This window comes from Miscanthus floridulus, unplaced genomic scaffold, assembly GCF_019320115.1.
Source record: "Miscanthus floridulus cultivar M001 unplaced genomic scaffold, ASM1932011v1 fs_240_3_4, whole genome shotgun sequence".
In the NCBI taxonomy this organism is placed as follows: Eukaryota; Viridiplantae; Streptophyta; class Magnoliopsida; order Poales; family Poaceae; genus Miscanthus; species Miscanthus floridulus.
In genome coordinates this window covers 66,546-80,000 of record NW_027096445.1, presented here as the reverse complement: position 1 = coordinate 80,000, position 13,455 = coordinate 66,546, and the positions used below count along the sequence as shown (strand labels likewise).

Genomic DNA, 13,455 nt, shown 5'->3' with positions numbered 1-13,455 from the left:
AATCCTATTTTGCACAATACAAACAATTTTGACCATTTAAGGATTCTACATTTAGGCAAGTTTGCATCAATCAAAATTCAGAACAAACCATAAGATGCAACATGAAAATTCAGTTTTAGGTTTCATGTCTCCTGTCCTGATGAATTATTGTAGATAAGATGGTACGAAATTGCAGGCTATACAACAATGTAAGGACTGAATTTTGATGGTTGAGGTACAAACCAAGTACAACTGAAAAAGCAACTCATAAAGAAGCACAACTGCACAAGTAACAAAAAGGTAGGTATTCTTATCATCAGGAAGCGATAGCAACTTCCAGCAGGTGGCTTCACATGACGGGAGAAGCTAATTTCTTTTTTCTTTCTTGATAATTATTTTCTCTATTTTTAAAATTCACAACCGTTTTTATTACTTACAATTTTTCTCTGTTTTAGAAGTTGAGTTATACTAAAGGCCATTTCATTTTCTCGTGCAATAAACAATATGATTGTTTTAGTTTCTCGACAACCAACCTGATAAAATAAAATCAAATACCTTAAATTGTGCTGGTATCTGATGATGGATGCATCCACTATCCAGCATTCAGTTAGCTAACTGTCTATTACAAACTCTAAATGCATATGGGCCATACAGATTCTCATTAACTAAGACTGACTGTAATACTTATAGGTTGCCAATTTGAGGTTCACTGGTGACTTCAGGTGAGTTATGAAGGCAAATAAACTGAGCTGAGCACTGAACTGAGCACTGAAAGTTGCTCCACAGCACTGAACAGAGCACTGAAAGTTCAGTGTTTTGCTAATACGACAAGACATTGCAAATAAACTTCAAAATCACTAAAAAAGATGATAAAAGCAACTGTCTTTGGTTAAATAAGCCATGTAGCTAAAAATTAAAGAAGAGACTGAAATATTAATTTTTGGTTATCATTGTTTCCATGAATTTTGGATTCGACATATGGAAATGGTATGTACAGATTATATTGAGAAATACTTTGATAATATGATAAATGTTACCGGGTCTCTTCATATTATAATAGACTAATTAGTTATGAAGTAGTATTTTCGAGACCACTTGCATAGTACATGTCAAATGGCCACTTATGTTTGTCAGAGGGAGATGATAGTTTCGGGCGTCACCTTCTCCTATCTCTGGGGTTCCTTCAATATAAAAGAGATACTACAGGGTGGAGATCGCTACAGCGAGGGCAGCATCAATGCAAGTCTGGAAGACCGGGAGTTTTTATGGCAATGGCTACAAGCCCCTTCAGATTTGATTGGCAGACTGCCATATGGACTGCTGAGAGGAAAATAGTTGCGCGCAAGAGAGAGATCGAGAGCATGGAGGGATACCTATCATCATTGTAAACTTAACTGAATTGCTTATTAAAAGAACGATTAGATACCAAATATTCAGGACGATGAAGATTTATAGAATAAAGACAAATCTTTAATAAAGCTTGCTTATCTATTCATTTCCCAAGCAGCAGAAGCAATCAAATCACTACAATCTTTTTCACCAACAACAAACGTATGCCCTGTTCTGCAATCTAGAAAATAGAAAGTAAGTCACAGCAAAACTACACAGTTTTGGGGGGAACAAGCAATCAAATTATGTGTTTACCTTCATATGATCACCAACCAACGAATATCTTTTTGGCTTTCTATAGATTGCTAAAACAGAACGATATTGACAAACTGTAGAGTTAGAATTTTCAGGTTTCGACAACTCACCTCACATTGGCATTGCACAACATCTCCATATAAGGAACGATGTTCAGGAATAAGACCAGAAAGCTCTAATGCGGAGTCATTCATCTTGGTGAAGATAATGGTTCAGCCTCCACCGAAGCAAAGAAAAAAATAGTGAAGTCAATGAAAATTAACAGCATATTTAAGGAAGCGAAGACCATTTGTGGTTAGTACGTACTGGCTATAGCATATGGGATAACTTGAGCCCTTGTTGCCTTGTCACAAGGGATTACGCTAGGGGTTGCTTGCTGTTGCGGTGGTGCGCTCCTCTATGAGGAGGCGAGAAGCAGCTTCAACATGTGCCTCGGGCACAACCTCAACACACACTGCCTAGCTCCCAGCTCAGATCTGCTAAGCCTTTTCTTTACCCTGTAGAAATGCAATTAGCATGAACTTACCTGCAAACCCCAAAAAGCACATGAAAATTGAGTCATGGATAATTACCAAATTCCGGTAATGGTTTGGCATCCAAAGAAATAAATGATTCTTCAGAAAATATACACACCTGCAGTTGCAAATGTATATTAGCATAAATACATAATATTCCATTCAAGAGGATACACCTTTCTTGAACAGAGATGTCGTTTCACTCATAAACTGATGCATTTTCAGCAGCATGGCCCTTGTCCAGGCTTGACCTCGAAACCAATTACTGTCTCAGTCTGTATAGCTACTCTTTTCCATTCACTACATCATCGTTTGTGAGGTCCATATCTTCCACTTACCCCTCTTCAAGATCATGTACCTAGCAGATGGATTCTGATCCAATTACTACCCAAAACACCAGCTTCCCCTTCTGCTTGAAGTTCAGAAGCCAGAGGCTCCACCACATTCGCGTCAGACTCGCAAGGTGCCTCAAGGTTGATGAGTTCGTCTAATGACATTTTTTCGCGGGGCAATTAGCATTCACATTCCTGAATAATATATACTTGTAATGAGAAATTAATTGTGTCAATCCAAATCAAAATAGCTTACGTTAGGGTCTGGGTCTAAAACCATAGATAGCTTAATGGGTACTCAGATTCGTACAGCGGTATGGGAAGAGAAGAGACTCAGTTTCGTACAGCAGGAAGGGAAGAGAAGAGATGGCATACCTAGTGGGTGCTCACCGCTAGGGAAGGGGCGGATGAGGACTTGATGTGGGGAGTCGCCGGCGAGGACGCACCGCCTCGAGGGTGAGGGCGAGGGCAGGGCGAAGACTGCGGGGCAGAGGGATCGACGGTGACCCGAGGTGGAGGGAGGGTGTCTCCCATGCCGCCGCCGGCCTGGTTGGAGGCCGCCAGCGTGGACAGCAGGGGCCGGGGGAGTCCGGTGGCAGCCAGGCTGGGCTCAGGGTCGTGCCATTGGCGTGGCGGCCCATGTCTGGCAGGGGAGTTGGGAATCGCCCTGTTCGCCTCTCGTCAACACCACGAACGCGGATGGGTCACAAGGGAAAAAGCGGAGTCGTGGTCACCGTCACAAGGCGCGAATGTCGCGCGGATGGGTTTCCATCCACGACCCCGATGATCCAGGCACGACGGGGATGGAGGCGCGATCGGGGCTTTCCTTGCTGCGGGATGCGGGAGATTGCCGGTGATTGCGCGGCTTAGACCCAGGATCGTACGGGGAGAGGTAGATACAAATCAAATGTCACACCAATAAGTATTTATGCTTTATTCTTTTTTAGTTATAGGAGATAAGAGATAATAATCATGTGAAATAACCTTTATACACCTAGGACGAAAGCATTTTCAACATGTACGCCTCTTGTTGGGCCATCCATAAATGAGCATTTCGACATCTTGCTATGTCTCGCCCTTCACCACCTGCCACTACTTGTCGGCCCACCACGGCACCACCTCCTTCGCTGACTTTCGCCATCACAATCACCTTCACATTGAGTGGAAAGGGTGCAGGTGAAAGGTCCTTATGTGGATTTTAGGTAATTGAGTGACAACCTAGGTGGACTTAATTATGTTTATGTGAGATACACAGGTGATTAGTCCACATGTACATATGTGTGAGCAACATATGCTATGAAGGTGAAAATGGCTTAGAGATGTTGCAAAGCTCACACATGTGATGATGAAGGAGCTTATTGCACATGAGACATGACTATTGAGTCAGTGTGATCAAGGTGAACAAGATCAAGACAAGACTTGGCTTGATGGACCGATTGTAAGCGTGAAAGACAAGTCCAAGGCTTTAGAGCGATGGACCGCGTGACGGTGAAACTTGAGCAAGACTTGACACCGATGGACGAAGGTAACGGTGAAAAGCAAGTAAAGTCAAAATCGATGAACCAATATGATCATGTGCATCGACATTGGAGGAGATGAAATGGAATACGCAAGGCAAAGGTATAACCTAGGGTATTTTATTTCAACCGGTTATAGGTGTGTAGAGAAGTTTGTGACCGGGTTTAGGATAGATGGCCGTACTATCAAGAGGGGCAAACTTGTTTGTATATCGGTCATCTAGTGCCACTCGAGTGATCTAACTTTGCATCGTCGCTAGGATTAAGTGGCATGGCAAGTTGAGTGGCTAATCCTTTAAAAAATGATTATGAAAATACTAACACACATACACATAGTGGTGTGTACTTGGTGGTGTTGGCACATTTATAAAGGAGATAAAGTTAGAGTTGATGTGGATCAACTTGGTGATGGAACGGAGGTGAGAAGGGTTCGAAACTCCACCGATGCCCTATACAGAAAAGATAGGGTCTCACAGAGTGCACCAGACGCTGGTCATGTAGTGACCGGACGCTGGGGTCCTGCGTCCGATCAGTGGCAGCAGAGCGCATGCTGGCATCGGTCTTCGACCGGACGCTGGCGCTGAAAGTGATCGGACACTGGTAGGGTGCGTCTGGTCAGGCTGACGTACGGTGATATAGACGACGAAGAAAATTTGGAGAAGGGTCGGACGCTGATGCTGCATCCGATCGTGACCGACCAGACGCGTCCGATCGTGACTGGTACCTTATTGGAAACGATCGGACACTGGGGTTGCTACATCCGGTCACTTGAGCAGCTACGCATGGTCATCACTTGACCGTTGAGATAGGGTGAATAGTGTTTGGAGCCAATGACACGTGGCAAGTCCTGCGTCCGGTCGATCTGACCGGAGCGTCCGGTTAACCCGAAAAACGCCTAGTGAAGGGGTAACGACTAGTTTAGCCCATGGGGCTATAAATAGAAGGTGGTTTCGGCCATGGCTAGTGTTGAGCACCTTGGGGACTTTATGTACATGCTTGTGAGTGCTTGGGAGCCCTCTATCTCACATATGCTTGATAGTGATCATCCGATTATGTGAGAGAGCGATTCTAGTGCGATTGCATCGAGAGATTGCATCGAGTGGCACTAGGTGATCGAGTTGTAAGCCGGTGGTGCTTGTTACTCTTGGAGGTTGCCACCTTCTAGACGGCTTGATGGTGGTCTCCGTCGAAGCCCGTAAGAAGCTTGTGCGGTGCTTCAGAGAAGAGCTTTATGATGGACATTGTGCCCGCCCCGCGAGAGCCACGAAGAGCAACTCTAGTTGAGCGTGTCATTGAGCTACCCTCACTTTTGGGGTAGATTTCTATGGTGCCCGACGTGTGGGCTTGGCGGGTGATGCCAATTAGCCGCCGAACCACCAAGTGAGCGATCGACACAACGGGGACTAGAATGTTGGCAAGCACATGGACCTCAAGAGAAAAATCACCGTGTCAACTTTATTCTTCCCGTTGGTTTGCATCCTCGTTACACAAGCTTGTATTTATATTTTATATATATTGTACTTGTGTAATTGCTCTTATAATTAGTTAGCTTGTGTAGCTTACTAGTTATCTTCTTGACTGTGTAGCATAGAAGTAGCTCCCTTGCATGGCTAATTTGGTTTGTGTAACTTTGTTAGTCACATTACTTAGTTTGTATAGCTAAGTAATTGCGCTCTTTAATTTGGCATTGGTTGCCTTGTTATTGAGCATTATTAGTGAGCTTAGGTGGCTTTATGCTTTTGCTTACTAGCTTGTGTAGGAGCTCCCTTGTTGCTTGAAGTACTAGTGGCATAAGTTTGTGTGACCTTGCTTCTAGAATTGGTTAGGTGAGCTCTAGCTAGCCCGACACCTTTGTTGCTTAATTAGTATCTTTGTAAGGTGCTAGAGAACATAAATAAAGGGGTGTAGTCTTGGCTAGACCGATAGTTTTAGTTCCGCACTTGTTTCGGTTAGCCGACGTGATTAATTTTAGAAAGGACTATTCACCCCCCCTCTAGTCTGTCATCTCGACCTCACAGCAGGCGAACAAGTCACGATGAGAAGGGTGGGAGGGGAGAGGAGGGGTAACGAAAGGAAAAATCAGCACACAAGAAGAAATGTAAGCTTCGGCTCATGGTAAAGAAAAAGCAAAATGATATTAGAACCCGGTTTTGATCATAAACAAACATGCCCCTCGTCAACTCCAGGAGGAGAGCACGAGACCTTTAATCATGGTCATTATTTATTTGAGGGCACATGTGTCCATGCAAGCAGGGTCGGATCCAGAAACAGGTTGCGCCCCGGGCTAACTACTAGGCTCTTCTCGTGTCACAGGGGACTAATGAGCTAGTTGGCCTTTTTCATGTGTTTTTTTATGATACTTATTACCACAGTTCTTGGGCCTCGCCCCGGGCTGCAGCCCAGACAGCCCGGGGCCTGGATCCGTCCCTGCATGCAAGAAGGTGATCACTAGATTGGAGCCATGCTCTAAGAGGGCTTGCTCGATGATTGGATGGCCAATCGGCGTTCTTGGGGCACCCGATGGTAGTGAGGAGCTCGAGGTTAGGATGACGCTCCGAGAGGGTCCACTTGAGGTCATGCTTGGAGCAGCTAACGACGAAGGGAAGCTCGCGAGCTCTGATAGTCAGACGGGAGGGGAGCACGTGAGCGGGGTGGAGCTCAGGATGTGTGGATCCTAGCTGGACAGACTTAAGGGAGATGGTTGGTAGAGAGGACACATTTGGCTTGAAAAGAGGTGAAACAATTCAAGTGTTGAGATGTCACTTAGATCTTTTTTGAGAAAACATGTCACTTAGATGAGGGTGAATAGGCGTGACTCACAGGGCCACAAAATCCTAGCCTGAGCCAACCTGTGCCTTGATCCAATGGGCCACCATGATACCACCTAGTTACGTGGTTGTGCAGATCCCTGAACAAGCCGGCGCTAGCACGGTGTGTTAGGCAACGAGTAAGAGTTAGGAGAGAACGAGTTAGTGTTTACAGATGGTCAGGTTTGGAGAATCGAAAATGATTTTTTTTCTAAGTTGAGAACTAATAACATGGCATATGGAGCAAATTTAGGGATCAAAAGTATTTTTTTTAAAGTTAGAAGAATAAAATAATATTCCGTGTCAAGTTCGAGGATTGGTCGCAAATGTTCAACGAGTAGAGATTGTGAATAAATTTATCTACCTTAGGGCTAATTTGAAAGAAAGGGGAAGACACACACAGGGATGGAAAACCCTTCGTAAAGTAAAACCCTCCCTGAAGAATTAAATAATTATTCAAATTATTTTCCCATGATTTTCCACCCTCGAAAAAATTAGAATCCCAACGGGATTTGAATTTCCAAATTAGCCCTTAGGATCAGACGAGTACAAATTTTGTTCGCTCGAACTACTCCAGTAGTACTTTTTAACGACCGAATAATATTTTTATCTCACAACAAATCATCATAAGCATCAGCAAAAGCCAAATTTCAGCGAAACTGATATAAATTCAGCCACCTTACGGACCTACAGTTTGAGAAAAAAATCCACATAACTGGGCCTTTCTAGCACGCCCATTAGGCTTGGATCGGCTGGAGTATCCCAAAAATGGCTTGTGGCGGCCCAATCAGTGCGTAATTTTCTCGGCCCAAGCGACCAGCTTAGAAAGTACGCTAAAAACAACCAAATCGCCCCCAAATGGACGCGCGTGAGTAAAGATGTCAACGGGCCCCGTTCCTCGATTCCTTGCGGGGAATTCACCCATTAGGAGACGGAGATGGTATAAATTTTCTCCCAATGAAGAATTAAATGGGGGAAAAAACCATCCCCATCGGGGATGACGGGGACGGGGACGGGGATGGTATGCATGCCCCTGTCCCCGTTCACCGCGGGGACCCGAAATGTGCACTAAGGAGGCTGCTGCTTAAGCTAGCTGGGCTAGCTGTCTACTGAGCGCGTAGCTGGGTTGGCCTGTCGTAGCCGTAGAGTTAGGGCAGCGGCTTGCGTGGTGTGGGGGCGCAGCTGATGCGCGTGGCCCGGCCATCAGCCGAGCCAAGCCGCTGATTCTGTCTCCTCCTCCTCCTCCTCAGTCCTCACTCGTCACTTGCCCTCTCCCTCTCTCTCCCTCTCCCATGCGCCCCAAACCCTAGCTTGCCGCCCACCCACGGCCCACCCGCCGGTCATGCGCGCCTCCGCCTCCACGGTCCCCATGGAAGCCTCCGCCTCCGCCTGCAGATCCATCGCGGGCCCCAACTCCGATGGCACCAAGAAGCCGTGCCTCGCGCAGCCGCCGCCGCTTCCTCTAATGGCGCCGCCAGCGTCACCGAGTAAGCGCTGGTCGATGAGCTACTCGACCAGTACCGGACCGTGCTCGGGGAGCTCACCTTCAACTCCAAGCCCATCATCACCAATCTCACCATCATTGCCGGCAAGAACCTCCAGGCTGATGCGGGGATGGGGATACCCGTGGGGATTAAATCCTTAAACGGGGACGGAATGGGAAAAAAGTGTTCCTCATGAGGACAGGGACGGAAGAAATTTGTCCCCGTAGAGACGGGATGGGACACTAACCCGTGACGGGGATTTCGCCGTTGACGTTTCCACGCGTGAGAGGTAAGCAACCCCCCTGATCCCAAAATCGGCAACCGCCCCGCGAGGGCCGCGGCCACCTCTCCTCCGCCTCCGGCCCCACGACGTCTCGCGCGATCGCCATGGCCGATTGGGCGGGGCTCCACGAGGACCTGCTCGACTTCGTCGTCGTGCGCCTCTCGTCGCTCGACCTCCTCCGCTTCCGCGCCGTCTGCGGCTCCTGGCGCACCGCCGCAGCCGCCTTCACCGCCCGCCGCGGCTGCCCGCGCCCCGACCTCCCCTGGCTGCTCCTCCCCACGGATGTCAGCGCCGACCTCGCCCTCGACCGCGGCCGCCTAATCGTGTGCTCCGACCGTGAGGTCTCCGTGGGCACGCTCCCAGCGCGCCTGGGCCGCGTGAACCCGCGCCAGTTCGTGCCTCTCGGCTCCGCGCGCGGGGCGATTGTCGCCGCGGACGAGCGTGGCGAGATGCACCTGCTCGACCTCGTTTCCGGCGCCCGCAAGCCGCTGCCAGCCGTCGCCACGCTCCCCCTCGTCGCCCGCGTCGAGGGCCTCCAGGTCCAGCACCTCGGCGGCGGCGTGCTCCCAATCGACGCCGTCATCCAGAAGGCTGTCCCGGTGCCCACCCCCGGCGGCGGCGTCATGGTCCTGGCCATCTACCGGCAGCTGAACCACCGCAACCAGTGGGCCACGGCGCGGCCGGGCGACCGCGCGTGGAAGTCCGTGGCGCCGACCAGCATCCCCTCCGTGGTTGACGTGGTCGTCCACCGGGGCCAGCTCTACGCCAACACGAGGTACGGGATGATGTACGTCTTCCCGGAGCTCTACGACCTCAACTCCGCCTTCCCCGAAATCATCCCCTCGGTGACGCGCCGCCCGAACACGTACGTGGAGAGCAGCTTTCTGGTGGAGTCCCCCCGCGGCGAACTGATGCAGGTGGAGCTGCTCCGCCCCGTGACGACCGCGGGAGGAGAAGAGTTCGTGGTGCGCGTGCTGGACGAGTGCGGGGAGACGTGGGAGGACACGGAAGACATCGGCGACGCCGCCGTGCTCGTGGATGCGGTGGGCGCCGTGGCCGCGTCCACCAGGGTGTGCTCCGCGCTGAGGCCCAACACCGTGTACTATGCCGTGGACCTGGAGGGGGAGACGCGGGTGTGGGCGTACAGCCTCGCGGGCAAGCACAAGCGCATCGAGGTCGTGGAGGTGCTGTCGACCGCCGACGGGTACAGGGCGCCGTGCTTCTGGTTCGCGCCGGTGTACTCGCAGCGGCAGCCGTGACTCGTGAGGCAACCAAATCCGTTTGCTTGCTGCATTGGCATGCTTATATAGTTGTGTCGGACCTGTCGGTACTGGTGATTCGTTTATGAGTTCGTTGCAGCTTGCGCCTGTCTGTTGGCGAGAATCGCGTGGCCGAATGATCTCGATCGAGCACGCTACTCTTGCTCGTCTGTGTTTTCAGGTTTCCTCGCCCGTTGGTTTCCATGTGTCAGTATATTGCAGCTTACATCTGTATATGCAATATGCATACTTGTTTTGTATATACGTGTGTTTACCTTATTATTATGATTTCCATGAATTCAGTTTCCTCCTAACGTTCCATCAATTTGGTTCCCTCCTCGTCCTCGGCTCCTAATATTTCAGTCACATTGAGTAAAATTTAGTTACCGCATGACTGAGGATAATTTCGTACCTTGCTGGACTGGGCCTCTGAAGGACTTCTGAAACTTAACGTTGTTCATCAGTTTGTGGAATAAGGCCTTCTGAAACTTAACGTTGTTCATCAGTTTGCTGAATAAGGCCTGCTGAAACTTAACGTTGTTCATCAGTTTGCTGAATAAGGCCTGTTGGATCTGATCTAACTTCAGTGTTTGCTGAATGAGGCCTGTTGGATATGCTCTAGCTACCGGGGATCGGAATTAGAGTAAGGAGTGGTCAGCGATGATGAGGTGGGCCGTGGCCGCCCATGGAGGATGGAGCTTCATCTCGTCAGCGAGGAAAGGTGGGGGGAAGGCGGCAAGCTCATGACCGTGCAGCCCTGATTTCAGTTTGGGAGGAGCTGTCCTGCTGATGTCGCAGCTAGGCGCCTAGGCCATTAGGACTGGACTGTTCAGATTAGCGGCTACTATGTTCACATTTTTCTTGTTCCAAGTAGCTGTGCGGCCCTGGGAGAGGATTTTGTCACGCATGTACGTGAGCTGAAAAATGCACTCCAACTTACTATACCCTTGTTCAAAGTAGCATATGGGCCAATTTGCAGTGTGCGGTACAGGTTTATGTGTGAACCTGGGATCGGAGAAGATTAACATATTTGTCACGTCACGCCTGTACTGAAAAATGCACTCCAGTTTACCATACCTGTAGAGTGAAGAAGCGTTATTGGGTGAATGAGGTTGCGTAATCCGGGCATTCCCGTGCAAACCTATAGAATGCATTTGTGTGTTTTAAGCAGGATCATGGATTTCCTAAGGGCCCGTTCGTTTTGGCTTAATCCTTGCCGGAGTGGTTCCCACTGCTGCTTGTCTGTATAAAATACAGCTGATCAATTTATGGGCTCTATTCCTTGCTATCCGAACGTGCCCTAAGTTGAATCATCAGTGCTCGATATTGTGTAATCTGGGCATTCCAGTGCTTGGCAAAGATTAGTCGAACGCCTTATGCGTGGCATGGCCTTCAAATTTGAGAGGCTGGTCCCTATAGTGGATACTATGGGCCCATTTAGGATTTTATGGTCGCTCCGCTGCACATTTTTTAAAACTCTGTTTTCAGCTTGACAAACCAAACGAGATAGCTCCACAAACTTAGCTCTTGGAAAAATGATATATCAATTGTGTTTCCCCTAGGAATGAGTTAAGAAGTTAGTGTGATATTAGATGCCAAAACTTGGTTACATACTCAGAGAAAAATACACTACGGCCTGTTTGGATCCTTAAAATTAAATTCATTTTAATAATCATAATTTAGACACATATTAATTAAGCTAATATAGTTGTATATAGATTATATTTGTATATTATTGTTGGCTATACGAGAGAGATACTTATGTGTTGCATTTCTATCGTAGAGGAGCGAGTTGAAGAGCATCTTATAAGTTGCAAAGTAGAAACATAGCATAGTGATCTATAAAATCAATTTCCATCTCCCACCATATGAATTTGAGATAGGCTTATATGTGAACTTTGGAAAGTGGGAGGAATGTCAAATTTCAAGTCAAATAGCCTCGTTTATTAAATAGATTTCAATTCCTTCGAATGAAAGGATTCAAACGGCCTCTACAAGTAAACATACTTTAGATCTTCTAAGTGCACTACTCATCACATCATTGAATCCCCTGAATTTGAAACTCTGATGATTCTACCAATAACATCTGAACAGGTAGCAGCAAAGGACATGGTTACTTTTGAAATAAATTTTAAAATGAAATTAAAAAATCATAGGACTAAAGAAGTTTCGGTGCAAAGAGAATATTAGATTACCTAAAAGACGTTCTCTACTTTTGGCATAATCTGGTTATGTGACACCTCGAATGTTTTCCACTCAATTACCAAATCAAACTTGAGCTTTGATGGATGGGGCCAAGACAACAAGTTAAATGACACCTCCAATTGTGTCAAGGGTGGTTTTGGCGGACCATCCATTAGGACATGTTAGTTCTAGTCTGGGCATTGTTCTGGCGAACTATTGTGGACCATCCGGCAGGGCATAAAAGAGCCACAATTGGTCCAGCTAAGGTTAACTTGTTTGCAAAAATGAACTTTAGATGATGATAATGTACACGATGTTCATGATTATCGAGATGCAATGCCGGGTCATGACACAACTCTTGATTCGTCATGTTGGATATCTTATTTCTACTCCGCGACAATCAATGGTGAGATCGATGACTCAAAGTTGTCTTTGCAGGGAGAGTGCCTAGGAGCACCTCTCCTGTTGCAGATAAGGGCCACAAATTGACCTCTTGCCAATGAAATCAACGCTTGTAATGGCGACATTGTCATGGCAATATCCGAAGTCATTGCAAGTAACAAAATGCCAACCAAAGATCATCTGAATTTGCTGATAGATTTATTTGGGCTAAGCTTAAGCAATACAAACAAAAACTGCAATAAACAAGAAATGTGGCCTCTCTCTTTCTTGTCATGGCCAGACTCACTGGAGAGAAAGAAAGAAGGAGAGGACCCTAAACGACGACAGCGAGAAGCAAGAAGCGACAACGGTTGTCTCTTAGGGTTTGGCAGGGCTGTGCTCCCTGATTCTCTAGTTGTGCTCCTTGATTCTCTGGTGAAGTGATTCTGAGGCTGAAAATGATTCTCTTTGATTCTGAAAGAATCAAGATGCCCAAAAGAAGGGTGAATTGGGCTAATTCTAAAATTCTTTGCAATAGTTAAACCCTACACTTACCTAACTTCACCCCTTGTGTCTAGAATGTGTTCCTATTGTTCTACCGCACAAAAGTTTTACACCCTAGGTTCCAATCGTACTCTAGCATGACAATTCTAAAAATGTAAAGATAAGAAATGAATTGCTCAAATGTAAATGCTTAAAGTAAAGAGAGGAAAAGGAACGCGGCGATGTTTTATCGGGGTATCTCGTTGGAGCATCCGCGCAAGGGTGTAGCTCCCCCTTGATCCGCGCAAGGATCAAATGCTCTCTACGGGTTGATTCTTCGACACTCCGTCGCGGTGAATCGTCCACAACCGCTCACAACTTGAGTTGGGTCATCCACAAGCTCCGCCGGATGATCACCAAACTCCCGATCACCACCAAGCCGTCTAGGTGATGGCGATCACCAAGAGTGACAAGCACAAACTCTCACTTGACCACAACAAGCCTAATGAGAAGGGTGGATGCACACTTGCTACTCTCCTTGCACTAATGATGTCTTAATCTTGGATTCTCAAATCTCAATCACCTCA

The 13,455-nt window shown here is 47.5% G+C and overlaps 1 protein-coding gene and 1 long non-coding RNA gene across 6 annotated transcripts; one reads left to right on the top strand and one right to left on the bottom strand.

The window, feature by feature from the left end:
- Window positions 1-17: 17 nt before the first annotated feature.
- On the bottom strand, window positions 18-3,365 carry LOC136530967 (uncharacterized). 5 transcript variants are annotated; one of them, XR_010777930.1, is made up of 6 exons: window positions 2,846-3,365; window positions 2,477-2,665; window positions 2,196-2,256; window positions 1,930-2,120; window positions 1,734-1,840; window positions 18-1,542 (listed from the first exon to the last, which is right to left on the bottom strand). It is a non-coding gene; the product is annotated as an uncharacterized lncRNA (long non-coding RNA). The 5 variants fall into 5 exon arrangements; XR_010777932.1 differs by having other exon boundaries at window positions 18-1,537; XR_010777931.1 differs by lacking the exon at window positions 18-1,542 and having other exon boundaries at window positions 1,599-1,840; window positions 2,846-3,137; window positions 3,205-3,358.
- Window positions 3,366-8,465: 5,100 nt separating this feature from the next.
- On the top strand, window positions 8,466-10,124 carry LOC136530969 (F-box protein SKIP23-like). The gene has a single exon (XM_066523672.1). The coding sequence runs from the start codon at window positions 8,666-8,668 to the stop codon at window positions 9,818-9,820; it is 1,155 nt and encodes a 384-aa protein (XP_066379769.1). The 5' UTR covers window positions 8,466-8,665; the 3' UTR covers window positions 9,821-10,124.
- Window positions 10,125-13,455: the final 3,331 nt, after the last annotated feature.